At 47.1% G+C, this 27,341-nt stretch overlaps 1 protein-coding gene and 1 non-coding gene across 51 annotated transcripts in view; one reads left to right on the top strand and one right to left on the bottom strand.

Annotated features, from left to right (window-relative positions):
• Positions 1-27,341, top strand: part of PRMT7 (protein arginine methyltransferase 7) — a 49,993-nt gene that overhangs the window by 12,118 nt on the left and 10,534 nt on the right. For all 50 annotated transcript variants that reach the window (XR_010152386.1, XR_010152375.1, XR_010152374.1 and 47 more), the window contains 10 exons: positions 1,634-1,783; positions 6,008-6,116; positions 14,429-14,541; positions 16,294-16,535; positions 16,760-16,940; positions 22,667-22,794; positions 23,137-23,272; positions 24,207-24,290; positions 24,627-24,674; positions 25,338-25,427. Coding sequence is in view for 32 of the 50 variants with exons in the window: in XM_063797285.1 (XP_063653355.1) it covers positions 1,634-1,783; positions 6,008-6,116; positions 14,429-14,541; positions 16,294-16,535; positions 16,760-16,940; positions 22,667-22,794; positions 23,137-23,272; positions 24,207-24,290; positions 24,627-24,674; positions 25,338-25,427 (1,281 nt within the window). In the remaining 18 variants the exon portion in view is untranslated. The remainder of the gene's footprint in view (positions 1-1,633; positions 1,784-6,007; positions 6,117-14,428; positions 14,542-16,293; positions 16,536-16,759; positions 16,941-22,666; positions 22,795-23,136; positions 23,273-24,206; positions 24,291-24,626; positions 24,675-25,337; positions 25,428-27,341) is intronic.
• Positions 6,329-6,471, bottom strand: LOC112205984 (U4 spliceosomal RNA). Its single transcript, XR_002940111.1, has one exon. It is a non-coding gene; the product is annotated as a U4 spliceosomal RNA (small nuclear RNA).

Consider the following 27,341-nt stretch of genomic DNA (forward strand, 5'->3'; position numbering starts at 1 on the left):
TGGTAAAAACACATAACATAAACGGTCATACTGATTGTATCTAAGACATAAATGCACTTACTTTGACAATGAAATAGTTCTATATTTCTGTGAAAAATTATTTCACCCAGACTAAACATTTTTGTGCTTTACCTCAGAGGCAACGTCATTTCTTTTTTTTCTTTTTTCTTTTTTTTTTTTTTTTTAACAAGAATGAGTCTCCCTCTGTTGCCAGGCTTTAGTGCAGTGGTGTGATCTTAGCTCACTGCAACCTCCACCTCCCGAGTTCAAGTGATTCTCCTGCCTTAGCCTCCCAAGTAGCTGGGGTTACAGGCATGCGCCACCATGCCTGGCTAATTTTTTGTATCTTTAGTAGAGATGGGGTTTCACCATGTTGGCCAGGTTGGTCTCCAACTCCTGACCTCAAGTGATCCACCCGCCTCAGCCTCCCAAAGTGCTGGGATTATAGACGTGAGTCACTGCACCCGGCCTGGTAATTCTAAAGAATATTCAGTTCTAGATATTTTCTAATTCCAGTCTGATTTAGTCTTTTGCCTATCAGTTTAGAAGTGTGTTTCTTAATGTATGAAAAATTTTTTTTCTTCAGTTGTGTTTCTGATATTAAGATTTTTGACTTGTTTTGCATTGTGGTCAGAGGATATCACCCTTTTGATGCCAGTTCTGTATTAGCTGTCTAATGTTATTTAACAAATTACCTTAAATTTTAATAGCCTCTTAATATTTCTTACTAACTTGGCAGGTCATCAGTCTATTTAAAAGATTTGCACATATTTTTTCCATCATCTTTAGTTATTTTCAACAGAAGGGTCACTGTGCCTATTGAGTCAGACCGTTATAGATGAAAGATGTATGTGTTTACTAAAGACAGAAGTAAAAATCTTCAAGATGCAAAGAAGTTATTTTCTGATGGGGAAAATACTTTTTAGTGAAGCTCTCTGAGTTAGAGTCGGTAAAGGAAAACAAGCCATACATATTGCAGCAGAGCGGCTTTAACACAAGGAGCTGGCTACCCAGCTGTGGGAGGGCTAGAAAGCAAATGGGAACGCTGAGTAACCTAGCAGTAGAGATTTCAGGGAGCAGTTACCTTGCCTAGGGCTGAGAAACTAAACGAGAAGATTAGGATTTCCAGAAGCCACAAGCATTGAGGAGAGATCCTGTGGACCACTGTCCAAGTACGGCTGCAGCTCTGAGGGGCCCAAGGAGCTGGTTATGGGATCATTGGGAAAAGTTGGAGTCTGCGATCAACTGCCCCTACCGAGAGGACCCTGATGAGAACAGCAGCATGCAGAAAGGAGCAAGCCTGCTCTGTCCTCCTACCTTCCAGTCGCCCTCTTGGTCCCCCTTTTGGCTGTACCTAACAGTTGGAAAAAGGAGAACATGGTTTGCAGGGCTCTGGCATCACTTAGTAGAGGATAGAAGAGTGAGTGTGGAGCAGGGACAGTCGCTTAATAAAGGGCAAGGGGCTGACTCACAAGACCTGCCCAACTCAGCCAGGGCTCTTCTGCCAGGGGCCAGAAAGGCCATAGGGCCCTGACTTGCACTGCCACTGCCAGCTGTGACTCTAGAACTTTGCAAAGCACCTTTCCACTTACTTATAATAACTGGTAGTAAGTGACGGCCATGTCTTCCTTAGAATGTAAAATACTACCAAGGTATCCGGGTTGCCGTGAGCAGGGTGAAGGACAGAGGACAGAAGGCCTTGGTTCTCGACATTGGCACTGGCACGGGACTCTTGTCAATGATGGCGGTCACAGCAGGTGCCGACTTCTGCTATGCCATCGAGGTAAGCCATTCCCTTCAGGTGTGTGTCCTGCATCTTGCATGGGAAATCCCCTATGCTCTTGCACTTTCCCCGTCTGTTCCTTCACAAACATTCATGGAGTGCTCACTCTGTGCCAAGCACAGAGCCAGGCTCTGAGCATACAGAGATGAGTCAGACACAGTTCCTTCCTCCAGGAGCTAATTTTCTCCTCTGTCAGCCTAGGCTGCACATCAGAATCACTAGGAGCTTTAGAAAATACTTACAGGCTGGGCACAGTGGCTCACGCCTGTAATCCCAGCACTTCGGGAGGGTGAGGCAAGACAATTGCTTGAGCCCAGGAGTTTGAGACCAGCCTGGGCAACATAGTGAGATCCCATCTCTACAGAAAAACTTTTAAATATTAGCTGGGCATGGTGGCATGTGCCTGTGTTCCAGCTATTCTTGAGGCTGAGATGGGAAGATCTCTTGAGCCCGGAAAGTCAAGGCTGCAGTGAGCCATGATTTGGACTTCATGTAAGAAAGCAAAAAATTACTTCTACCTTGTTTAAGCCAGTTATTGTGGGACTTTGTTGTTTCCAACTAATCAGTATATGAACTCAGTTTTGTAGGGGAAAGCATTTAAATACATGCCCCCACACCACCACACTCCAGCCTGGGTGACAGAGTGAGACTTTATCTCAAAAAAATCAAAACAAAACAAAGGCTGGGCACAGTGTCTCACCCCTGTAATCCCAGCACTTTGGGAAGCCGAGGCATGGATCATGAGGTCAGGAGTTCAAGACCAGCCTGACCAACATGGTGAAACTCCATCTTTACTAAAAATACAAAAATTAGCCGGGTGTGGTGATGCGCGCCTGTAATCCCAGCTACTCAGGAGGCTGAGGCAAGAGAATCGCTTGAACCCAGGAGGCAGAGGTTACAGTGAGCCGAGATTGCGCCACTGCACTCCAGCCTGGGCGACAGAGTGAGACTCCATCTCAAAACAAAACAAAACAAAAAAACCTTATGCCTAGTCCCCACCCCTAACAGATTTTGATTTAACTTTTCTGGGGTGAGGCCTGAGCCTTGGGACTTGGGAATGTGCGGCAAGGTTGAGAACCACTACCTTAAATGTCCCTACGGAGCCAGCTCTCTTATGTTTACCAATTTGTCATTTCTTTAATAAAACATTAAACAGCTTGAGCCCACAGAGCAAGAAAAATTAAAAACCAAACAAAATTAAAAATTAAACATGTTATTTTTCTCATAAAACAAATAATGCATATTATTATAGGAAATTTGGTAAATACCAAATAAAAATAGTATGTTGACCCAAAGTTAAGTACTGTTAACATTTTGGTGTATATTCTTCCAAGTTTTGGGGGCAGGCAGGGAACGTGTATATAAATACTTTCCCTACAAAATTGGGTTCATGTAGTGATTGAGTTGGAAATAACAAAGCCTCAAAATCACCGTGGTTTAAGGTAGAGTAGTTTTTTGCTATCTGTTTTGTGGCGTGATCTCTATTCACCGCAACCTCCGCCTCCTGGGTTCAAGCAATTCTTTTTTCTCAGCCTCCCAAATAGCTGGGATTACAGGTGTGTACCACTGCACCTGGCTAATTTTTATATTTTTAGTAGAGATAGGGTTTCGCCATGTTGGCCAGGCTGGTCTTGAATTCCTGATCTCAAGTGATCCCCCCACCTCAGCCTCCCAAAGTGTTGGGATTACAGGTGTGAATCACTGCGCCCTGCCTTGTTTCTCTTTTTTAAAAGTAAGAATAACTTTCCCAGGAATTTCTATTATAGCAAACCTCTCCTTGGGTACCATCGGCTAGAATGAGGTTAAATCTCATTTCTTATCTCTGGCAAGAGGGATTCAGTTACTCTTAGCTCAGACAAGTGCACCACTGCAAAGGTCAGTTCCCCACGCTGCACCCTCACCTGATTTCAGGGGAGAGGAGGACACAGAATGGATGTCGGGAAGTCATCTTCAGTGTCCACTCCTGGTAGTGTTTTGGGTGAGATCTTGAGCTTCTTGATGGGCTGAGGAGAAGGAGGTGTGAAGGTACCAGCTTGCAGGTTCAGGGAGAGGTGATTGATGAGTCAGAAGGCAGCAGGGGTGAGGGACGACACTGGCTTTGGATATTGTCAGGGTGGAGGCAAAGTGATTGGTGAGAACTAGGGTTTAAGGCCCTCAAACCACATCTAAAAACATCAAGGCAAATCCTAGAAATAATTTGAAATAGATGATGAAGATTTTTCTAGGAGAACATGTGTGTGTATTCCATGTAAGTACTGCGCGCTAATCAATTGCACAACTGGAGCTGCTCACATAAGTACTCTTTACGAAAGGATACAGCATTTGTCCCTTGATTATAGTAAAAAATATAGTATTCATGGTAGAAAATGTGGGAAATACAGAAAAGGATTTAGAAAAAAGGAAAATCTTATCAGGAACAGTCTCGGTATCATTTTGTTGTTTCCACTTCGTGTGTAGGGCCACACGTGAGTCTGTCTGTTTTACATGCTAGAGCTCTTGGGGCTGTGGAATCTAGACTGGATAAGTTGAAAACAAAGAGTTGGAGGTGCTTATTTATGTTCAGGGAAACTCGAAGAGTTCAGGGAAGACTTCTGGATGGGGGATTCATGCTGCCCTGGGAAGTGGGGTTTGATTTGGCAGGTGGGGCTAGGACAGGGAAGGCTCAGTGATCATGAGATCATTGTGGCTGGAGTGTTGGTTGTTGGGGGAATGGGGGAGGAAGACTGGGAAGGTAAGGGAGGGCCTCCAAAGCAGTAGTTTCCCCTTATCTATGGTTTCACTTTTCGTGATTTCAGTTACCTGTGGTCAACTGAGGTCCAAAAATACTAAACGGAGCCAGGTGCGGTGGCTCACGCCTGTAATCCCAGCACTTTGGGTGGCTGAGACAGGTGGAAACCTTGAGTCCCAGAGTTGGAGACCAGCCTGGGCAACATGGCAAAACCCCGCCTCTACAAAAAGTAGCTGGGCATGGTGGTCTACGCCTGTAGTCCCAGCTACTTGGGAGGTTGAGGTGGGAAATTGCTTGAGCCTGGGAGGTGGAAGCTGCAGTGATCATGCCACTGGACTCCAGCCTGGACAATAGAGTGAGACCCTTCTCAAAAAAAGAAAAATTAAATGGAAAATTCCAGAAATTATTTATAAGTTGTAAGTTGTGTACCATTCTGAGTATTATTACATAATTGTTCTATTTTCAGTTATTGTTAATTTATAAATTATTATTTATATTTATTATTGTGCCTAATTTATAAATTAAACCTGGTCATAGGTAAGCTTGGAGGCTGAAGCAGCTCCACTGTGAATGCTAATCCTCCATGCTGACTTCTGACCAACCCCAGCTTCAGGAATGCCTCTAAAATTTCCGCTCTCATGCACTTTGATGTAAATCCTGCCCTCAGGTCAGAACAACTTTGATGTTATCATAAATACATACTTATCGTAAATCCTGCCCTTCGTCAAATTCCCTGTGGTATGTAAGCCCTGCGTCTGAGCCATAACAGTGTGGGGGCCCAGTTTCTCACTGCCCGAGACAAGGCTTCTGTTTGTATGTCTCTATAAAGTGTGTCTTTCTGAGAAGCTGGATTTGCCAGTCTTTCCTCAGCCTCTCAGCTCCCGTGGCCTGTTGGGGTAGGTTTGCATAGAGCTGCCCACCATGGAACAGTATGTATGTATAGCAAAAAAAAAAAAAAAAAAAAAAGTATACATAAGGGTCAGTACTGTCTGAGGTTTCAAGCATCCACCAAGGGTCTTAAAATGTATCCCCCATGGACAAGAGGCACTGCTGCACTATAAGAAAATAGAGGCTGTGTTCTGCCAACAGTGGGGATTTGGGACAATTTTGAGCCCAGAGGATGACCTGCTTACTCACACCTACAGTCTGCTGTCCTCTAGAGGGCACAGCACGCCTCCCAGGTTCGTGAGGCAAGTCCCTTTCCTGGCTTTTTGGCGTCCTCTTGTGTGGTACTGACACCTACTGCTCTTACTAAGTAGTGCAGCCTCCTCAGGATCCCCGGCATCCCCGCTGTGCCTGGCACGGAATGAGAGTCCCTAATCACAAGTTAAAGCCAAATGGATCTCAGCCCTTTTTCATGATGCACATTTGGAGAATAAAGTATTTAAGTTACATATCTTAGGACCAGAATCAAGGAATAGCTTGCTCACCTTAAAGGTCAGACTACTGTTTAATTTATTGCTCATTTTTCCTTGGGTTTCGGCTCTATTTTCTAGGTTTTCAAGCCTATGGCTGATGCTGCTGTGAAGATTGTGGAGAAAAATGGCTTTAGTGATAAGATTAAGGTTATCAACAAGCATTCCACCGAGGTGACTATAGGTCCAGGTGAGATTTACACACCCTGTGTTGAAAGCTTTGCTTGCTCTTGTGTGAGAGAAGAAAAGGGTTATTCCAGTTACCTGGAACAAATCCAGGTCATAGCATAGAAATGGGGCCTCTCTGTGTGGAGCTCTGACAATAAGGACTTGGTTTCTCTTGATGTTTATTTTCCTGCTAGTTAAAACTAGTCAACAAGTAGTAGACTAGAGCTAGTCAGGTCCAGCAATGGAGACGCAAACAAAACCTACATTTGCTTTAAGCAAATTGGAATTCTTATGGGGCTCAACTCTTGAGTTTCAACTACCAATAATCACGCCTTGGATAAACCTCATTGGCTACGATACTGCCACTGCTCAAAGCTCAACTCTGAGTTTCATCAGGCAGAAAGTACTTAGTTCTTTTATTTATTTTTTTGAGAGAGAGTCTCACTCTGTCGCCCAGGCTGGAGTGCAGTGGCGCTATCTTGCCTCACTGCAAGCTCTGCCTCCTGGGTTCACCCATCCTGGCTAACACGGTGAAACTCTATCTCTACTAAAAATACAAAAAATTAGCCAGGCATGGTGGTGGGCACCTGTAGTCCCAGCTACTGGAGAGGCTGAGGCAGGAGAATGGCGAGAGTAGTTCTGACATTCTGCCTCTGCATACAACATGAACGATTTTCCTGTATAGCATTGTCTCTTAAGGTTTCCAGAATATGTATATGTACACACACACACACACACACACACATACACACACACACATTTTTTTTTTTTTGAGACAGAATCTCACTGTGTCACCCAGGCTGCATTGCAGTGGTGCGATCTTGGCTCACTGCATCCTCCACCTCCCGGGTACAAGTGATTCTCCTGCCTCAGCCTCCCAAGTAGCGGTGATTACAGGTGTCTGCCACCACACCTGGCTGCTTTTTGTATTTTTAGCAGAGACGGGGTTTCACCATGTTGGCCAGGCTGGTCTTGAACCCCTGACCTCAGGTGATCCGCCTGCCTCAGCCTCCCAAAGTGCTAGGATTATAAGCGTGAGCCACCATGCCTGGCCTCCGGAATATTTTTTATAGTCTAGAACTTTGTTTCAGTCTTTGAAAATTTCACATGCCACTGACACTTAGAGAACATAGTTGAAAGATTTGCAAAGGAAAAACTGTGGTGAAGTTATGGATAACACCATGGGTTTTTTCTAATTTTTTGTGGAGATAGGGTCTTACTATGTTGCCCAGGCTGGACTCAAACTCTTATGCTAAAGTGATCCTCCCATCTCAGCCACCCAAGTACCTGGGACTACAGGTGTGCACTACTGCACTTGGCTTTTTCACCACGGTTTTGGAGAATGCAGTATCATTCTGAATTGAAGCTTCTACCTAAGGTCAACATTATTCTCCCATTTAACAATTTTTTTTTTTAATGGAGAATCTGAAACATGTACAAAAGAAGTGGGTACTATCTTATTTATTTATTTATTTGAGACAGAGTCTCACTCTGTTGCCCAGGCTGGAGTGCAATGGCAGGATCTCAGCTCACTGCAACCTCTGCCTCCCATGTTCAAGCGATTCTCCTGCTTCAGCCTCACGAGTAGCTGGGATTACAGGCATGCACCACCATGCCTGGCTAATTTTTGTATTTTTAGTGGAGACGGGGTTTCACCGTGTTGGCCAGGCTAGTCCCGAACTCCTGACCTCAGGTGACCAGCCTGCCTCGGCCTCCGAAAGTGCTGGGATTACAGGTGTGAGCCACCGCGCCCGGCCTATCTTTTTTATTTTTAAAATATACAATAGAGTGCTCAAATCATTCCATTTACAATCAACGTTATTGAAGTATGATTTACATTAAATGAATATCCATTTTCATTAGTTTGATGAGTTTTGACAAATATAAACACACTTGTAACCACCATCACCATAATCAAGATAATAGAACATCTCCATCATGCCCAAAGAGATTCCTCATAACCCTTTCTATCAGTCCCCCCATATCCTGGTCCTAGGCACCCACTCATAGACTTCTTCATTATAGATTAGATTTGCCTGTCTAGGATTTCAAGGAAGTGGAATCAAAGAAGTGTGGACTCTTCTGTGTGTGTGCTCTCTTTTTTATAGCGTGATGCTGGTAAGACTCTTCCACACTGTTCATGTCTTGGGGGTCCGTTCTTTAGTGTTACTGAGCAGCACTCTATTAGATAGATGTACCATAACTTGTTTATCCCTCTACCTGTTGATGGACAGGGATTTCTTGGATAGGTCTTTAGATTCACTGATCTTTTCTTTTGCAGCATCTAATACGCTGTAAAGTATATTTAGTAAACTTTTCATTTCTCTTTCTTTGTTGTTCTTTTTTTTTTTTTTTGAGACAGGGTCTTGACCTGTCCCCCAGGCTGGAGTGCAGGGGTGTGAGCATGGCTTATTGCAGCTTTGACCTCCTGGGCTCAAGCAGTCCTCCTGCTTCAGCCTCCTGTGTAGCTGGGACCACAGGCTCATGCCACCATGCCTGGCTAACTTAAAAAAAATTTTTTTTTGTAGAGATGGGATCTCAGTTTGTTGCTTAGGCTGGTCTCAAACTCCTGGGCTCAAGCGATTCTCCCACCTCAGCATCCCGAAGTTCCTAGGATTACAGGCGTGGGCCGCTGTGCCTGGCCTCATTTTTGATATTGTATTTTTTAATCTCTGAAAGTTCCACTTGATTCTTTTTCATAACTTCCATTTTTCTCATGTTCATAGTTTTCTATAAGCACATTTATTTTAGCTTTTTGAACATCCTTATCTTCTGTTCCCACCATCTTTGTTTTTTCTGGGTTTGTTCTCTTGACTCATTTTTATCCTTATTCTGGGTCACATTTTCCTTCTTCACATGTCTAATCATTTTTGTTTGGATGCTGTGGCTATTTGGAATTCCCCATTGTTGAGTGCTAGACTTTGTTGGTTTTGCTTTTTAAACTTTGGCATGCAGTTGGGTTACTTGCAGTTCATATTGATCCTTTCAGGGCTTGTTTAAGCTTTCTTTGGAGTGGGGTTAGAGTAGCTTTAAGTCAGGCCTTCTCAACAGTAGTGCTGTGACGTTTTGGCATTCTCCAACTATGTGACATTTTGATAATTCTTTGTTGTGGACCCTGTCCTTTGCATTGTAGGATGTTTAGCAGTGTCCCTGGCCTCTTCCCAGTGGATGTCAGTAGCACTCCCCTCCTCCCACCATTCTTGCCAACTAAAAATGTCTCCAGACTGCCACGTCTTCCTTGGTCTCGAGTGTGTAAAATTGCCACCTGTTGAGAACCACTGCTCTAAGGCTGTTTAGCCAGACAGTTACTGTAACCTTTCTGGAGTGTCTGCTGAGAGCTCTAGGTGCTCAGCAGGGGTTCCCTTGTCTGGCTGATCAGAACTTGAATGTTTCCCAGGCCTCTGAGAGCTCCGGAGATTGTTATCACTCATGCAACCTTTGCTCGGCTTCACAGAGTATTACCCTGTGTGTGTGTGAATGTATTAACACAGACCCTAGAGGAACCCTGTGCAGCATTCTGAAGGCTTTTTTTCTGTGTAATTTCCTCTCTGATTCTCTGCCTGGCAAGTTCCAGCTGCTTCCACTTCCCTGAACTCGTTTCCTGTCTGTTTAACTCAGCAAGACTGCCGTGCTCTGTGTCACCTCTTACCCTGTACTGTGGTCTGGAAAGGGTCTCCTGGCTGATAGCCAGAGCAGGGTAAGGGTTACTTGGTTTGTTTGCCTTCTTAGGGAGCAAACTGTGTTGCCTCTTGCTCAACATCTGAAAACACTTGTTTCATACATTTTGCCCAGTTTTCTAGTTGATAACAGCCGGAGGGTAAGCCTGATCCCACTTATTCCACTATGGCCAGAGTGGAGATTGATTCATTTATTTATTTTTTTTTGAGACAGTCTCACTCTGTTGCCTAGGCTGGAGTACAGTGCTGTGAACACAGCTCACTGCAGCCTCGACTTCTGGGCTCAAGTGATCCTCCTGCCTCAGCCTCCTGAGTAGCTGGGACCACAGGCAGGCGCCACCATACCCAACTAATTTTTTTGTTTTTTTAAATTTTTATTAGAAACTAAGTCTTGCGGCTGGGTGCAGTGGCTTATGCCTGTAATCCTAGCACTTTGGGAGGCAGAGGCTGGCGGATCACCTGAGGTTGGGAGTCGCAACCAGCCTGACCAACTTGGAGAAACCTGTCTCTACTAAAAATACAAAATTAGTCAGGTGTGGTGGTGCATGCCTGTAATCCCAGCTACTCAGGAGATTGAGGCAGGAGAATTGCTTGAACCTGGGAGGCAAAGGTTGCGGTGAGCCGAGATTGCGCTATTGCACTTCAGCCTGGGCAGCAAGAGCAAAATTCTGTCTCAAAAAAAAAAAAAAGAAAAGAAAAGAAACTAGGTCTTGCTTTGTTTCGCAGGCTGGTCTTGAACGCCAGGCCTCACGCAGTCCTCCTGCCTCAGCCTCCCAAAGTGCTGGGATCACAGATGGGAGCCACTGCACCTGGCGAGATCATTTATTCTTGAAAATTTATCCATTTTGACGGCAGGGAGACTGATCTGCAGGGCAGCCTTGGCCATGAAGTGTGCTGACTCTGCCTCCAGGCAGCATTGTTCACACACACCTCAGCTTACGCCAGGCCCCTCATATGATTTCTTATTAAAAAAAAAAAAATTTTTTTTTAGACAGAGTGGCTCTGTCGCCCAGGCTGGAGTGCAGTGGCATGACCTCGGCTCACTGCAACCTCCACCTCCCAGATTCAAGTGATCCTTCCACGTCAGCCTCCTAAGTAGCTGATATTAACAGGCATGCACCACCACCCGGCTAATTTTTGTATTTTTAGTAGAGATGGGGTTTCACTATGTTGGCCAAGCTGGTCTTGAACTCCTGACCTCAAGCAATCTGCCTGCCTTGGCCTCCCAAAATGCTGGGATTACAGGCATGAACCACCACGCTTGGCCAATTTCGTAATACTTTTCTTCATAGCACTTACCACTGCAATCATTAAATCATTATGTAGTTATGTATTTAATGTCTGTATCCCCACCCAGCTGAGGCATCCTGAGGTCATGCACTGCGTGGGTTGTATTAACTATTCCATTCCGTTATTTGCTCCGGGCCTGTCATGTAAAGGAGTTAGGTAATTTTTGTAAAGTGAGTAGATTGTCAGTTGTGCTTCATCCATAATCCCTTGTAAATGTGACTTTGTTTCCGTTCCTCAGCCTGACAAGTGGCTTCCTCATTGCCAAGTTGGGTGGTCTTTCCTCTGCTTTTCCTCTCTAACCACTGCCGCTTTGGTACTTCTGCCATTCCTTCCTTCTTGAAACTCTCCCTGGACCTTAGTGACATCTCTTCATCTTGGTTCTCCTGTGTTGCTTTCTTTCTGCTCCAAATGTATGCTTTCCAAGGTTCTGCTCTCAGCCCTTTTTAAAAGTGGCATGTGAAGTTGCCTGTTCCCCAGAGCTGGATTACATGCTGAGGCTTGTGGAGAGCCAACCCAGGGAGCAGCGTGTGTTCATCCGTCCATTTTGTTCATTTGGAAAGGGCTTAGGAAGCTCCTGGGGTGGCTACCTGCTTCAGACTCCCCCACCCCGTGCCCTTATACATTAGCAGTCACACTCAAAATACCAGGCCCTCAAGAAGTACTTGTTAAAATGCACTGGACCATAAAGCTTGAATTTTTTTTTTTTAATTTTTATTATTTTTTGAGACAGTCTCACTGTATCACCCAAGATGGAGTATGGTGGGGCAATTTCAGCTCACTACAACATGGGCCTCCCGGGTTCAGGCAATTCTCATGCCTCAGCCTCCTGAGTAGCTGGGACTACAGGCGCGTGCTACTACACCCGGCTAATTTTTGTATCTTTAGTAGAGACAAGGTTTCACCACATTGGCCAGGCTGGTATCGAACTCCTGGCCTCAAGTGATCAGCCCAGCTTGGCCTCTAGTGATCAGCCCAGCTTGGCCTCTCAAAGTGCTGGAATTACAGGTGTGAGTCACTGTGCCTGGCTCTTGATTTTTATTTTAATGAAGCAATTTGGACTATAAAGCATTTTAAGTTATATAATTGGTTTAAACATTCAGGAGATAGAATTGGCAGAGTGGGTGATCAGTGGGTTGTAGGGTGACAGAAATCAATAATTTATCTAGTGTGTGTTGACTGTTATGGGGCACTAGACCTTGTGGGTGCTGGGGTACAGTAGTGGACAGGCAGTCAGCGGTCCTGCTGTCCTGGAACTAGTAAATGATGCCCAGATTCCTGGACTATGTGACTTATTGATTGATTGAGGCAGAAACCCTGGAGGGAGGAGCAGGCGTGTTAGGTGGAGTGGGTGGGATGAGTTTTGGACAGTGTATTCCAGTTGGAGTTTGATGTGACATCAGAGAGGATGGGCAGGGCTTCTCGGGAGGGTGGTCTCTGTGGCAGAAGACAGAAGTTTCTTCTTAAGCTCCTCCACATGATACTGTCATGGAGCACAGGTGAGCTTCATAGGAGGTGTGCTTTTTTTTTTTTTATCTTCATCATCCCGACCACCACCACATGAGACAGAGCCCATTCACCCGTTTTACTGATGAGGCAACTGATGGTCAGAACGGAGGGCTCAGGGATAGGAAGTGAGATCCAGGCCAGGCTTCAGCCTCGAGCTCGAGGTTCACGCTGTCTCTGTTGTGCTCTTCTATCAGCTGCTTGCTTTCTTTTTTTTTTTTTTGAAGTGGAGTCTCACTCTGGCCCAGATTAGAGTGCAGTGGCGTGATCTCGGCTCACTGCAACCTCTGCCTCCCAGGTTTAAGTGATTCTCCTGCCTCAGCCTCTCAAGTAGCTGGGATTACAGGCACCCATCACCACGCCTGGCTAATTTTTGTATTCTTAGTAGAGACAGGGTTTCACCACGTTGGCCAGGTTGGTTTCAAACTTCTGACCTCAGGTGATCTGCCCATCTCGGCCTCCCAAAGTGCTGGGATTACAGGCGGGAGCCACCGCGCCCGGCCCCTGTCAGCTGCTTTCATGCTTCTCTTTTCCTTGTGTCATCTGTGAGACTTGTGCTCTGTGCAGGGAAAATGAGTGGGCTTTGTCAGATTATAATTCATGAGGCATTAAAAGTGTTTACAGTTAATTCTCCCTGATGAATAGCCCCTTCCAAAGTCTATTTTGGCTCTTGGCTCATTAAAAATTATAATTGTAGAAGTAGCAGTACATTACTGAGGTTTAGAAAACAGTTAACAGAAGATCCCTCCCAAATCCTGCTCTTCTCTAAAATCCTGCTGTCCTAAAACAACTGTTATTTAAGAGATTGTTTGGTGACAAGGCGCTTTCATTAAGGGAATTTACCATAGTGATCTGGGGATTCTAAGTCATGGATCTCAATTTTGGCTGCCAGAGCCTAACTCACAGTAGCTGGAAGATCATCAGAGAACCTTGTTGTCTTGCTTTGGCTTTCCCTCCCTCTCCCTGCAACCTAGAAGTATTTGACATACCAGCATTCGGTTTTTGCTTTTCAAATAATTTTTCTAATTTAGTGGTTAATAGTTTAATTGTTAATTTATATCTCTCTAATTGCTAATAGGGATGAAAAAGTTTTCATATGTTTGATTTCTGTTTTGAATTTTCTGTTTATATTTTTACCTGGTTTCTTTTTGGGCGTGTGTTTTTTTTGTTTGTTTGAGACAGAGTCTCACTCTGTCGCGCAGGCTGGAGTACAGTGGCACAATTTCGGCTCACTGCAACCTCTGCCTCCCAGGTTCAAGTGATTCTCATGCCTCAGCCTCCTGGGTAGCTGGGGTTACAGGCGTGCGCCATCACACCTGTCTAATTTTTGTATTTTTAGTAGAGATGGGGTTTCGCCATGATGGCCAGGCTGGTCTTGAACTCCTGGCCTCAAGTGATCCTCCTGCCTTGGCCTCCCAAAGTGCTAGGATTACAGGCGTGAGCCACCATGCCTGGCTAATTTTTGTATTTTTTGTGGAAATGGGGTTTTGTCATGTTTCCCAGGCTGATCTCAAACTCCTGAACTCAATCCATTGGGTATTTATAGTTTTATTATCATTTTTTCCAGTCTCCCTCCCAATATTAAGCATACAGAATAGCTGTAAGAGCAGTACAGTAAACACTTATGATCCCTTACCCTAGATTTATCAATTAGCGTTTTGTCATACATTTACATATGGATTTTTTTTTTTTTTCTGAACCATTGGCAAGTCAGTTGCAGACATCCTGACACTTCTGAATACCTCAGCATGTATATGTGCTTTTAGCATGATGGCCCCTTAACCACTTATCTTTCCCATATTTGCTGTAAATATTTTTCCTAGTCTGTTGCTTATGTCCAACTCTGTTTTCTTGTGTTTTTCAGAGGGTGACATGCCATGCCGTGCCAACATCCTGGTCACAGAGTTGTTTGACACAGAGCTGATCGGGGAGGGGGCGCTGCCCTCCTATGAGCACGCACACAGGCATCTCGTGGAGGTAGTAGACAGAGGGCTCCCTCAGACGTGTCTGTGGTCTCAGCCAGCTCACATAGCACTCACTCATGCACCGTGTCCCACACAGCCCAAGCCCTCAGCACCTCTGATACACCTGGGACACCCCTCCATTCCTGGGGGGGCTCTGGTTCTCCTCACTTAAAACTTTCATGTCCCTTGAATGCCAAATCTTAATCGGTTAGAGTTGAAAAGCAAGAAACTATATTCAAATTCAGTTCAGTTCAGCAAATATTCTCAGGAAGGCGATGCTTGAGCTGTCAGTCTTGAGAAGTGATCAGGTGTTGGCCTGGCAGATGGAATATTTCTGGTAGAGGAGAGCAGCACGTGCTAGACGTGAGACTGAATCGGTGTGGTGGCTCCGGAGCCTGCTTTGGATTTTGTGCTGTGTGGGAGGCAGGAGAGATGGGCTTAGCAACTGAGGCTAGAGAGCTGGGCAGGGGCTAGATGGAGTGGGGCTTGGGGGCCATGCCCAGAGGGTAGCTGTCATCTAGAAGGTGGGGTGGCATCGCAGGAGGGTTTGAAGCAGAGGATTGACAGCAGACTTATGCAGGCAGATGTGTGGAGGGCAGTTGGGGTATAGGGCTGGAGGTTGCGGGTGGGTTAAAAGGCTGTGGAGTCGTCCAGATGCTGTGGTACAGTGGGCCTCAGCCAAGGCTGTAGACAGAGGCCTGATAGGTGGTCCCAGGAGTTGGTGGTCCCTTAGGTGTAGAGATATCGATGCTAGGGTTTGGGCACCTGGATTGGATGGTGGTGCTTCCTGTTGACGGGGAGTGCAGGAAGAGGGGTAGCCTTGGGAAGGTTGGGAAGTGGTGAGGGCGATTCTTCTGGTTTAGACAGAGTTTGAGCTCTCTAAAGGTCAGCCAAGCAAAGAGGCTCAGAGATGCATGGATTTACTCAGTGAAGAGGGCATGGTTGAGGTCACTGTGGAGAGTGTGGAGGGAGACAGTCCGGACCAGGGAGTCCCCTTGTGAGGTGGGGCGGAGGAAGCACAGCCTGGGGAAGGCAGCGGGAGTGAGTCCAGTTAGAGCAGCATTTCTCTACCAGAGCAAGGTTGGGAGACGCTTCGCAGGGAGGCCAGTTATGCTGCTAGCCTTTTACCATGCCCAGAGCAACCCCCACAGCAGAGAATCATTTGGCCCAAGAGGCCAGTGGTGTCCTGGTGGTGAAAGCCATGTGGGTAGCAGCAGTGAGTGTGCTCTTGCCGGGTCCCTATTGCCTGGTGCATGGAGGATGTGGAGTGGATGCAAGAGGTAGGAGGAGAGCCGGACAAGGAGCCGGAGCCGGAGCCACAGCCCTAGGGGCTGAGTGTGCAGCAATGCCCAGCGGCGCCAGAGGGCTGGGCAGCTGAGGGGGGCACCGTGGTCCACAGGGCTTTGCCACAAGGAGGCTCTTGTTTTGGTGCTGGGCAGGAGCGGCACTGAAGGGACACTGAGCCCAGAGCCAGGATCACCACCCAGCAGCAGGACGTGAAGCATTTAAGAGTGCCAGGTAGCCAGGAACTTAGCTGACAGAAGTCATTTTAGGCACAGTGTGTGTTCTTTTTGAAATGTAGTACCTTTTTTTTCCCTTTTCCAAGGGCATAGGGCTGAAAACAGTTTACTATTCTAATAGTATAAGGTGTTGGGCATTACTGAACCAACCTAATGTTAAGGAATAAACCTCTTTTGATCAATGGGAATTACTGTGGGTCTAAGCGTGTGATTTTTGTTTGGTTTTGTTTTTCATCTAAACTTAGGAAAATTGTGAGGCCGTGCCCCACAGAGCCACCGTCTATGCACAGCTGGTGGAGTCCAGGAGGATGTGGTCGTGGAACAAGCTATTTCCCATCCACGTGCAGACCAGCCTCGGAGAGCAGGTCATCGTCCCTCCCATGGACCTGGAGAGCTGCCCTGGCGCACCCTCTGTCTGTGACATTCAGCTGAACCAGGTGTCACCAGCCGACTTTACAGTCCTCAGCGATGTGCTGCCCATGTTCAGGTACCAAGGAGCCACCATAGGTGATGGCGCTTTGAGACATTTGATGGAAGTTGGGTATTAGGAGGTTCTTTTTGAGTGGGAAGGAAATCTAGCTGCTGTCACCTGCCTCGAAGGCAAGAGTCCTTTGCAGCCAAATGTCATTGCCAGTGAAGTCACTGTAAAAGCTTAAAAAATGGAGTGTGTGAGGTTAAACTCTGCTTACATTCTTGAATATTATTCCTCAGCATAGACTTCAGCAAGCAAGTCAGTAGCTCAGCAGCCTGCCATAGCAGGCGGTTTGAACCTCTGACATCTGGCCGAGCTCAGGTGGTTCTCTCGTGGTGGGACATTGAAATGGACCCTGAGGGGAAGATCAAGTGCACCATGGCCCCCTTCTGGGCACACTCAGACCCAGAGGAGATGCAGGTAAGAGGCAGGAGCCTAGCATGTGCCCTGTCAGGAAACTTGTCCACTGCCGTTCATGGGAAAGTAACAGTTGAGCCTTAGACCCAGGAGAATTTAGAGACAGGAGGGCTGTGTCAGAATCAAAGACAAATAAAAGTTTTTAAAAAGCAAGCAAAGGCTAGCTGTAGTAACGTAGCCTTCCCAGGGTGAGCTCATGGTGAGCACTCATGGACACAGTGAGGAACAGAGAAGTTGGCTTTCCTCTCCTGCCTCATGATGATGCAGCCACCCTTAGATACCACCCCTCATCCCCTGAGTAATCCCAGGGGGCTCCCATCAGCTTGGAATAGAGAACTACAGCCTCACCTTCTGTGGCCTCAAAATCTCCTTTCTCCACCCCGATAGAAAGTAGGCAGAGGACATGAAACACAGAAAAGGAAATACAGATGATGGGGATAGTTGCCCACTGTCCCTCATAATAAGAGAAATGCAGTTTTAGCTGCTCACAGCACCTATGCTCCCAGCCTCTCAGGAGACTGAGGCAGGAGGATTGCTTGAACCCAGGAAGTTGAGGCTGCAGTGAGTCGTGATTGCATTACTGCACTCCCGCCTGGGCAATAAGATGAGACCCTGTCTCTAAAAAAAAAAAAGAGAAATGCAAGTTTAAACTGCAATGAGATCTCATTTTCACCTATTAGTGAATAAAGTTTAAACAGTTTGCAAGCACACTGTTGGGGAAGCTCAGGGAAAAAGCAGGAAAGCGAGTCATCAGAACGTTTCACGTAGAAAGCAATGCTGCTTTCAGACATGGGGCTGTGGCTGGATTTGCGTCTGTGCAGAATAGATGTGTGCAGCCCTGGTTTAGTAGAAAAAGGCCAACCTAAAGGCCACTAGCAGGGATCAAGTCCATTATCCTTTCAGTGGGTGAGGTAGCTCTCTGTGCACTGATGTGGGACAAGCTTCAAGGTGGATTATTACCTGACACAAAAATAAAGGTGCAGAATGGTGTGTTGTGTGGCAGCACTGGTGTTAGTAAAAATAGAAATATATGTGTTTGTGAGTGGATAGTCATGTGTGGTGTACATATAAGGAGGTCTTTGGAAGAATTCCCAGAAATTCATAAAACTGACTGCATCTGGGAATGGGGACTGGAGGTTAGGGGTGGAAAGGAAACATATTTTTTACTATGCATCCTTGTATACCTTTTGAATTTTCTCTCATGTGCTTGTGTTATTTACACCCCCATCCACCCTCTCTCACTCTCACACTCAAAGGAAAAGAAAGTGGGAAAGGTGTGTCGGAATTGCCTGATGGGTTCTTCCTACCCACTGTTCAGACAAAACCAATTCGCTGACACCATGGCATTGCAATAAAGACTTTAATTGACACGAAGCCAGCCACACCACGTGGGAGAGAGATTTGTTACTCAAATCAGTCTCCCTGAAAATTCACAGGCTACAGTTTTTTGTTTGTTTGTTTTGAGATGGAGTTTCGTTCTTGTTGGTCAGGCTGGAGTGCAATGGCGCAATCTCAGCTCACTGCAACCTCTACCTCCCGGGTTCAAGCAATTCTCCTGCCTCAGCCCCCTGAGTAGCTGGGATTATGGGCATGCGCCACCACGCCTGGCTAATTTTGTATTTTTAGTAGAGATGGGGTTTCTCCATGTTGGCCAGGCTGGTCTCAAATTCCCGACCTCAGGTGACCTGCCCCCCCGGCCTCCCAAAGTGCTGGGATTACAGGCGTGAGCCGCTATGCCCGGCTCAGGCTAGGGTTTTTCAAGGATAGTTTGGCAGGCGAGGGAGTCCACTTCTGGGTGGAGTCATCAGACAGAAACGTAAAAACCCGAAAAGACATTTCAAAGGGTCAATCTTAGTTTCTGCAAGGTGGTGTTATCTGCAGGAGGAATCAGGGAAGGTTGCAGATCTTGTGACCTAATAATGGCTTCACCTTAGCAGAATTCAGCCTCCTCTCATCCTCCTAACCTGATGATCTTTCATTCAGTTTAAGTTTAATTTTGGGGAAGGACGGTTATCATTTAAAGTATTAACCAGCTGGGTGTGGTGGCTCACGCCTGTAATCCCAACACTTCGGGAGCCCCAGGTGGGTGGATCATTTGAGGTCAGGAGTTCGAGACCAGCCTGGCCAACATGGAGAAACCCCACTTCTACTAAAAATACAAAAATTACCCGGATGTGGTGGTGCGTGCCTGTAATTCCAGCTACTCGGGAGGCTGAGGCAGGAGAATTGCTTGAACCCAGGAGGTGGAAGTTGAAGTGAGCTGAGGTCACGCCACTGCACTCAAACCTGGGTGGCAGAGCGAGACTCTGTCTCAAAAAATAATAAGAACAAAAAATAAACTGTTAACCAAATGTCTCCCAAAGTTAGCTTGGCCCGGACCCAGGAATGATTAAGGGCAGTTTGGACATTAAAGCAAAATGGGGGTTGGTTAGATGAGATCTCTTTCACTGTCATAATTTTCTCACTTTTTCGCAAAGGCAGTTTTGGTTTCAGGACCAAGAAATAGAACCTGTCTCTACCCAGGAGTGCCTCAGGCACCATCCTTTGTCCATGGTCCAGCCTGCCTGGCCTTAACCCCTGGCTTTGTGTTGAATGCTCACCTGCTGGTTCTAGGTGTCCACAACATTATGGAAGGCCTTAGCAGCTTCACCTACCCCATTCCCAGAGTTACTGTTTAGGCCGAAGGGTTGTGACTGCTGGGGGATTGCTGTCAATCAGCGTACCCATACCGACAGCAGCATGTGAGACTAAGAAGTATGTGAGCTTCCTAGTCTCCCCTCCACCTTCCAGGTGCCTGGCCCCGGGTGGGTGTGTGTCCAGCCAGGGCCTGCCAGCATCCCTCTGCAGGCTGTGTGTGTGTCACTCTGAATTCACCCACAGAGTTGAGATTGGCACTGCGTCACATTCTTCCTAAGACTGTGTTGCAGAATTAGCATAAGAATAGCATTAAAATGTTAGTACTTTTGGCCGGTGGCTCACTCCTATAATCCCAGCACTTGGGAGGCCAAGGCAGGTGGATCACCTGAGGTCAGGAGTTCAAGACCAGCCTGGCTAACATGTTGAAACCCTGTCTCTACTAAAAATACAAAGAAAATTAGCCGGGCATGGTGGCAGGCGCCTGTAATCCCAGCTACTTGGGAGGCTGAGGCAGGAGAATCGCTTCAACCTGGGAGGTGGAGGTTGCAGTAAGCTGAGACTGCACCATTGCCCTCCAGCCTGGGCAACAAGAGCGAAACTCCGTCTCAAAAAAAAAAAAAAAGTTAGTACTTGTAATTTGCATATCTTCGGAGCGCTACTATGTATTTTTTCTCCTTGAATCCTCTTAGTAGACAAACCAGGTAGCCACAACCATAGCCAACTCGGGACTCAGCAGGCTCCAGGGATTGGAGCGGGGCCTTGTGTCCAGGAGCAGTAGAGTGGGTCCTGCCCCTGGTCTCTTGACTGTGGGTCTTGTGTTGTTTCTCTACCAGCGTTGACTTTTGGATTGGACATTTGAAAGCTGCTAATGAATCTCCCTCATGAATTCATGTAACTGCTTTGATCCTAAGTATATTTAGTCTGTCCCACCTTGGCACAGTGGGTTCTGTCACCAGCTCCTCAACGTTAGGACCCAGGAGGTCCCTGTGGTGGGTAGTATGGGAAGGACGTGATGACAGGGCAGTGCCATGGGAGCCTAGGAGGGGTCGGGAAAGGGTTCTCCTGTCTTCTTCACATGCATTTGCATAGTGTGGGAATGAATAAAAGGTTTAAAAGAACCTGTGTTATTCCTGTTACTATTTATTTTTCCAGAACATATCTGGTCAGATTTTCATTTTCTAGTTTTTATGTTCAAGTAAGTGTCTTAAGCGTGTGGGAATGTCATTCTCCTGCCTTTTTGTTAAATTAAAGACCAGGTGGGTGGGCACGTTCCTTATCTGTGCTCTTGGAGTCCCACAGGGCCAAGTTTTTCTTAGTTCCTGAAGGTGACAGAATGAGCAGGCAGTCGTCTCATCAGAGTTGAGCCAGGCATCTCCTGTTTTTGTTTGTTAGAGACAGGGTCTTGCTTTATTGCTCAGGTTGGATTGTGGTGGCACCTCTTAGCTCACTGCAACTGTGAACTCCTGGGCACAAGCGATCCTCCCACCTCAGCCTCCTGAGTAGCTGGGACTACAGGCACTTGCCACTATGCATGGCTAATCTTGTGTTTTTTTTTGTAGAAATGGGGGTCACTGGTATGTTACCCAGGCTGGTCCCGTACACCTGGCCTCAAACGATTTGCCAGCCTCGGCCTCCCAAATTGTTGGGATTACAGGCGTGAGCCACCGTGTCCAGCTGGCATCTACTTTTTAGGGCAGTTCTTCCTTTTTCAAAAAGAAGCTTAACAATTATGAGCGAAATAAACCTCATTATATAAAATAAAAATATCACTCATGGTCCTCCCTTTCACTCAAAATAGCTCCCTTTGTTTGGTCTCTCTCCAAACGCGTGGGTGTCATCGGTGCTCATCTCTGTTCCGGGCCCCGTAGCCTTCAGCAGCAGCGTTTAAGATGTCTGTCCGTATTCTGCACGAGGGTTTATATCCCGTTCTGAGTGCTGGCCATTTGGGTGGGTTCCAGTTTTTGCTGGTATAAATAATTCTGTGATTTGCATTTTTATGTGAATATAACTCTTTTTTTTTTTTCTTTTGGGGTTTTCTTAGGATAGAAACATGTATGTGGAGTTTGTAGTAAGGACTAGCACAGCTTATTAAAAATTGACCGTGGATCATTGTCAACCATGTTTCACAATTTAGAATATTCAGTTATTTAAATACTTCAATTTAATTCAAAGAATAAGCCAAAACCTTTTTGTATTTTCCCACCTTTTTATTTTGAAAAATTATATATCCACAGAATAAGTGAAAATGAACACTGATAGTCCCTTTATTAATTTAAATTTACCAGTTGTTAACGTTTGCCACATCTGCTTTATCTTTGTCTTTCTGCCTCTCTTCCTGCATCTCTACACACACACACACACACACACACACACACACGGGCGTGCACTTTTTTTTTTTTTGCTAAATCATTTGAAAGTAAGTTGCAGACATCTGACACTTTACTTTTAAATACTTCAACACTTATCTCCCAAGAATGAAAACAGTCTGCAACATAAATGAAACACATGATCACACCTAAGAAAAACAGTGGTTCCATAGTATCGTCTAACATATGGTTCAAAATAAAATTTGTCTCCAGAAGTCCTTGATAGCTTTTGTTTCCTCAGTCTACGATCCAGTTAGGTTTAGTGCATTGAGTCTGACTGTTTTGTAAATTCCGAGTACGTTAAAGCCTTTGGAATGCGTGCCATGGGACTGTTCTGAAAAGGTTCCCCTTAAACCACTAGGTTTAAACCAATTTTTTTCCTTCAAAGGAAACATTCAGCACAGCTCTACGTGTTGAAGAGAGAGCTTTGGTGCTACTCTGATGGGGTGGGGACTGGAGCCTGCACTTGTCCCCTCCCCTGAGCCACTCTGGCAGATTGCTGCTCTTGGCCACATTGTGTCTTCCTAAAGCCAGCAGGGTTTCCGCAAACTTTTGGGCCACTGGCCTCTGAGTTTAGAGTTTATTTATCTCCTTGGCCACAATAGCCAGCTGCAGTCTACATTGTGGACGTCCTGAAAACTGGCAGTTCTCTGGCATTTGGCTCCTGGATTAGAAGCATTGCTCATACTGCAGCTCGTTGACAGCTGACTCTGTTCTCCGTTTCAGTGGCGGGACCACTGGATGCAGTGTGTGTACTTCCTGCCACAAGAGGAGCCTGTGATGCAGGGCTCAGCGCTCTATCTGGTAGCCCACCACGATGACTACTGCGTATGGTACAGCCTGCAGAGGACCAGGTACGTCGAGCCTCGTGGGGGTGGAGGATGAGCCTCTGAGACTTGTATGTAAATTCCCCATTTACAGATCCTCTGGAGGTGCCAGTGGGTTGATTTGTGTCTGGACAGAATAACATAAGAACAAAGATTTGTGACCAATGTGTCAGTGCCCATTCGTGTGTACCCAGGAGAGGCTGTCATGGGTTGCTGGAATCTGTTTAGAGCAGATGCGTAGGAAAAGTCTGAAATTAGCGGGTGCTCTAAGCCCTCATGCCTACTGGAGACCAGTGTCCAGATTCATGCCCTCTGGAGACCTGTGGTGGCGCTCACAGCCCACGTCTGTTTGTTCATCTCCTGGCCTAGCCCTGAAAAGAATGAGAGAGTCCGCCAGATGCGCCCCGTGTGTGACTGCCAGGCTCACCTGCTCTGGAACCGGCCTCGGTTTGGAGAGATCAATGACCAGGACAGAACTGATCGATACGTCCAGGCTCTGAGGACCGTAAGTGTCCAGCCCCTTGGCTGGTTGTGGGGAAAAGGGAGAAAGAAGTTTGTCCCATGAACCCCAGCACTCTGCTTATGATTTGCTGTTTCTTTCCTGTGTCCTCTTGTCTATGAGTGGCTTCAGCGAGCACCTCCTGGGTGGGCACTGGAGCAGAAAGCGGGAGAGCCTGGGGCTGGACTTCCTGAGGGCTTGCTCTCTGCTCTACTGGGAGAGCCTCTGGCTGGGCTCCTGCTGGACACCTTTGCCTTGTCAGACACAGTCATTGCTGTGGGTGGTCACAGTGGATTAGGCCACCCCTCTCCTCTTTTCATGTGTTGTCACCTTTCTAAAATTTTCTAAGATGTAAATCTAATCATGTTGCTCTCCTGCCTGAAAACCTTTGCTCCCTGCTACCTGTAGCAGGGGACTCGGCCTGGGGATTACAGATGGGGCTTAGAGGGAGGGTCTCTTGAGGCCCTTGGGGGTGTGTACAGAAATAAGTGTGAATGTGTGCATTTTGGGGGATGGGGGGAGGATCCAAGCCATCCTGAGTTTCTCTCAGAGGGGTCTGTCACCGAGAAAGGCATCCTTGCCTTTGGGCAGTCAATTGTGAACACTCAAGCCTTGGAGGCTCTCAGCTGTCTGTGCTCTAACCAGACAGGGAAGAAGCCTGTTGTCATGGACTGGAAGGTGGCCTACAGGTGGTGCAGGCCTTCAGCGGGGCCTCTAGGCTGGGTTGAGGAGTGTCTTTCCTGACACTGGGGACAGGTGGGGAGATGTGAGCAAGGCGGGCATGTTTGTGGCTGGGGGTGGTTACTGCATGAGGACGCAGGGGGATGGTCTGAGGTCTGGGCAAGTGGAGTGAGAAGGGAAGCATTTCTGACAGCTTGCCAGCAGGAATCTTCTGGCAAACTGGAGGAAGCCCTGTGCTGAGGTTGCCTGTTCCCCGCAGGTGCTGAAGCCAGACAGCGTGTGCCTGTGTGTCAGCGATGGCAGCCTGCTCTCCGTGCTGGCCCATCACCTGGGGGTGGAGCAGGTACTGACGTGCACCCTTGTCAGCCTCCTGATGTGGGCTTGTGAGTTAGAGCATTGTGTGGTCCGGGTGCACAATTCTGTGATCAAGGCTCTTTGCAAAGGCCACTGTTGTGGGCACAGCATGCTCGGGTCAGGGGCTGGGGGGTTTATTGCCTGTGCGTGCAGGCAGGCGTCAGGCCTCAGAGCTGGTGTTCAGGCTGCCCCAGGGAGGGAATGAGTGCAGGGAGGGTTGTTCAGGTGTGTCCTCTGTCTTAGGATGGTCTTGTCGCATTTTAATCTTTAATTTCTTCTCTGTTAAGTGAATATCTTACAACTAATAGCGTGGTGTTCCCTCTAGGTGTTTACAGTCGAGAGCTCAGCAGCTTCTCACAAACTGTTGAGAAAAGTAAGTGAGAATTGTTGTTGCTGAAATAGTGAGAGCACCTGTGGGGTCTGGGTTGATGGCTTTGAAGTGGCATTGGCCCCAGGGGAACAAAGGAGTGGCAGCTCGCTTGCACCCCTGTGTTGTCTTGGTTGCTGCCTGGAGAGCAGCCAGAGGCCTTGGGGGCTGTCACTGAAATACAGGCAGGCATTTGCACTCTGCTTTGTTTTTTTGTGTCTGAAGAAGTTTAGGCTTTTTTCCTCACTTCACATAAGCTACTGTTGCGGTAGAATTAAATGTAGGATGTGTTTCTGGGACATCAGTGCTGAGGGAGCCAGTGCTCACAGCCTGATGGGAGATGGCATTTCTCTCCCTGGCCAGTAACTGGTTTGATTTCCTCTCCAAAGGGGAACTCCCTTCACCAGAACTGCAGGCTCGCACTGAGTCCTGGTGTGCACATGCGGGAGAAATCTCTTTTGCTTTTATCACATTCTGCTCCTGATCTCATCCGTGGTCTATAGGATGCCCCCCAAGGAGAGGATTTTTCCACAAAGCAGATAAAAGTGGTGTTCCAGAACCATTTGCCGGAAAATTCAAAGCGGAGAATGCAACTTTGAGAGATTTTTTTTTCCTGACAAAAACAATACTTTAGTATGAATACAGTAATTTTGCGGTTTTCTTTCTAAGATCTTCAAGGCTAACCACTTGGAAGATAAAATTAACATCATAGAGAAACGGCCGGAATTATTAACAAATGAGGACCTGCAGGGCAGAAAGGTGAGTAGCGGGAGCCTTTTGGCCACGCTGGGCTGTGTTAGGGTGGGCAGCACGGCACTGAAGTAGCCCAGGCCCCACCCTGTCCCTGGAGTCTCACAGTGGGTCCTCCACGCAACCTTACCTCCTACGAGCTCCCACCATCAAGGGTGTGGTGAAGCTTTCATGGAGCTGCCCGGTGAGCAGATGGTTGCACTGCTCTTTTTTTTTTTTTGAAAATGGGGTCTTGCGCTGTCGTCCAGGCTGGAGTGCAGTGGCACGATCTTGGCTTACTGCAGCCTCGACCTTCCAGCCTCAAGCGATCCTCCCACCTCTCCCGAGTAGCTGGGACTGTAGGCATGTGCCATTATGCCTGGCTAATTTTTGTATTTTTTGTAGAGTCAGCGTTTCATCATGTGGCCCAGGCTGGTCTTGAACTCCTGGGCTCATGCGATCTGCCAGCCTCAGCCTCCCAAAGTGCTGGGATTACAGGCATGAGCCACCACACCTGGCGGTACTGCTCTTAGCTCAGCCTCATCTCTGCTCCTTCAGGTCAGGACAGAGCAGCTCTCTTGGGGTTCCTAGGAGCAAAGCATGTCCTTTCCTCTCCACCGCACTCCTGTCTTCATTCCCCATCCACGGCTTCCTGCTGCAGTCAGGCTTCCAGGTCCTGAAACTGCTTCTGCCAGCAACCTCGTCGTTACTCCCACGGTCTCCCTGCAGGCTTCATCTGCTCTACCCGCTTGTCCTTGTGACCCGCGACTTCTGCCTGTGCTGGGGAGGTCGCTTTCCCCTCACCTTCCTGGCTGCTCCTTACCTTGCGCTGCTCCGTGGCACTCTCCCCGTGTCCCCCGCTTCCCCTACTGCATCCTCTCTGGTAATCACGTTCCTTCTCATGTGTGAATCAGTGACCATCAGAGCCGGCCTTCACTCTTTACTATTTTGGATTCAAATCTCATGTCCAGCTGCCATCCTGTCACCTTTCCTTGAATATGCCACAAACTGGACTCACCCAACGCGGAGCTATCATCTTTCATCTTTCCTGCCAGTCTTTTTTTAAATAACAGCTTTATTGAGATGTAGTTGACATACCACAAAATTAATGCATTTCAAGTGTACAGTTGAGTGATTTTTTTAAGTAAATATATGGAGTTAACCGTCACCCAGTCTCATTTAGAACATTTCCAGGCCAGACATGGTGGCACATGTCTGTAATCCCAGAACTTTGGAAGGCCAAGGTGGGAGGATCGCTTGGACCCAGGAGTTCAAGACCAATCTGAGTAACATAGGGAGACCCTGTCTCTATAAAAACAAAAAAAATTAACCGAGTGTGGTGGCACGTGCCTGTAGTCCCAGGAGGCTGAGGTGGGTGAGGTGGGAGGATCGCCTGAGCCCAGGAGTTGGAGGCTGCAGGGAGCCGTGCTTGTGGCAGAGCACTACAGCATGGCTAACAGAGTGATACCTTGTCTCTAAAAAAATGGGAATGAAAAGAGAACATTTCTGTTACCTCCCAAATTCCTGGGAGCCTGTTGATAGTCTGCATCCCCATGCCCCAGGCCTGGCAGCCACTGGTCTGGTTTGTGTCTGCAGTATGTGCCTCTTCTGGCGTTTCTCAAAAGTGAGGTACTCAGTGTGTGGTCTTGTGAGTCTGGCTCCTTTCGCTGAGCATAATGTCTTTGAGGTTCACCCATTTCGTTCTTTTGAAGGCTGCGTAGCATTCCATGGTGTGGCTATCCATTCATGTGCTTATGGACGTTTGGATTGTGTCCAGTTTTTGGCCACTTTGAATAAGGCTTCTGTGAACATGGATTCACTGGTCTTAGAGAGGATGTATGTCCTCAGTCTCTTATGCAGATGCCTTGGTGTGGATTGCTGGGTCATGTGGTAGTTACGATCGACTTTTTAAGAAGCTGCTGAACTGTTGGTTGAAGTGGCTGT

Source organism: Pan troglodytes, chromosome 18 (assembly GCF_028858775.2).
Source record: "Pan troglodytes isolate AG18354 chromosome 18, NHGRI_mPanTro3-v2.0_pri, whole genome shotgun sequence".
Taxonomy (NCBI): domain Eukaryota; kingdom Metazoa; phylum Chordata; class Mammalia; order Primates; family Hominidae; genus Pan; species Pan troglodytes.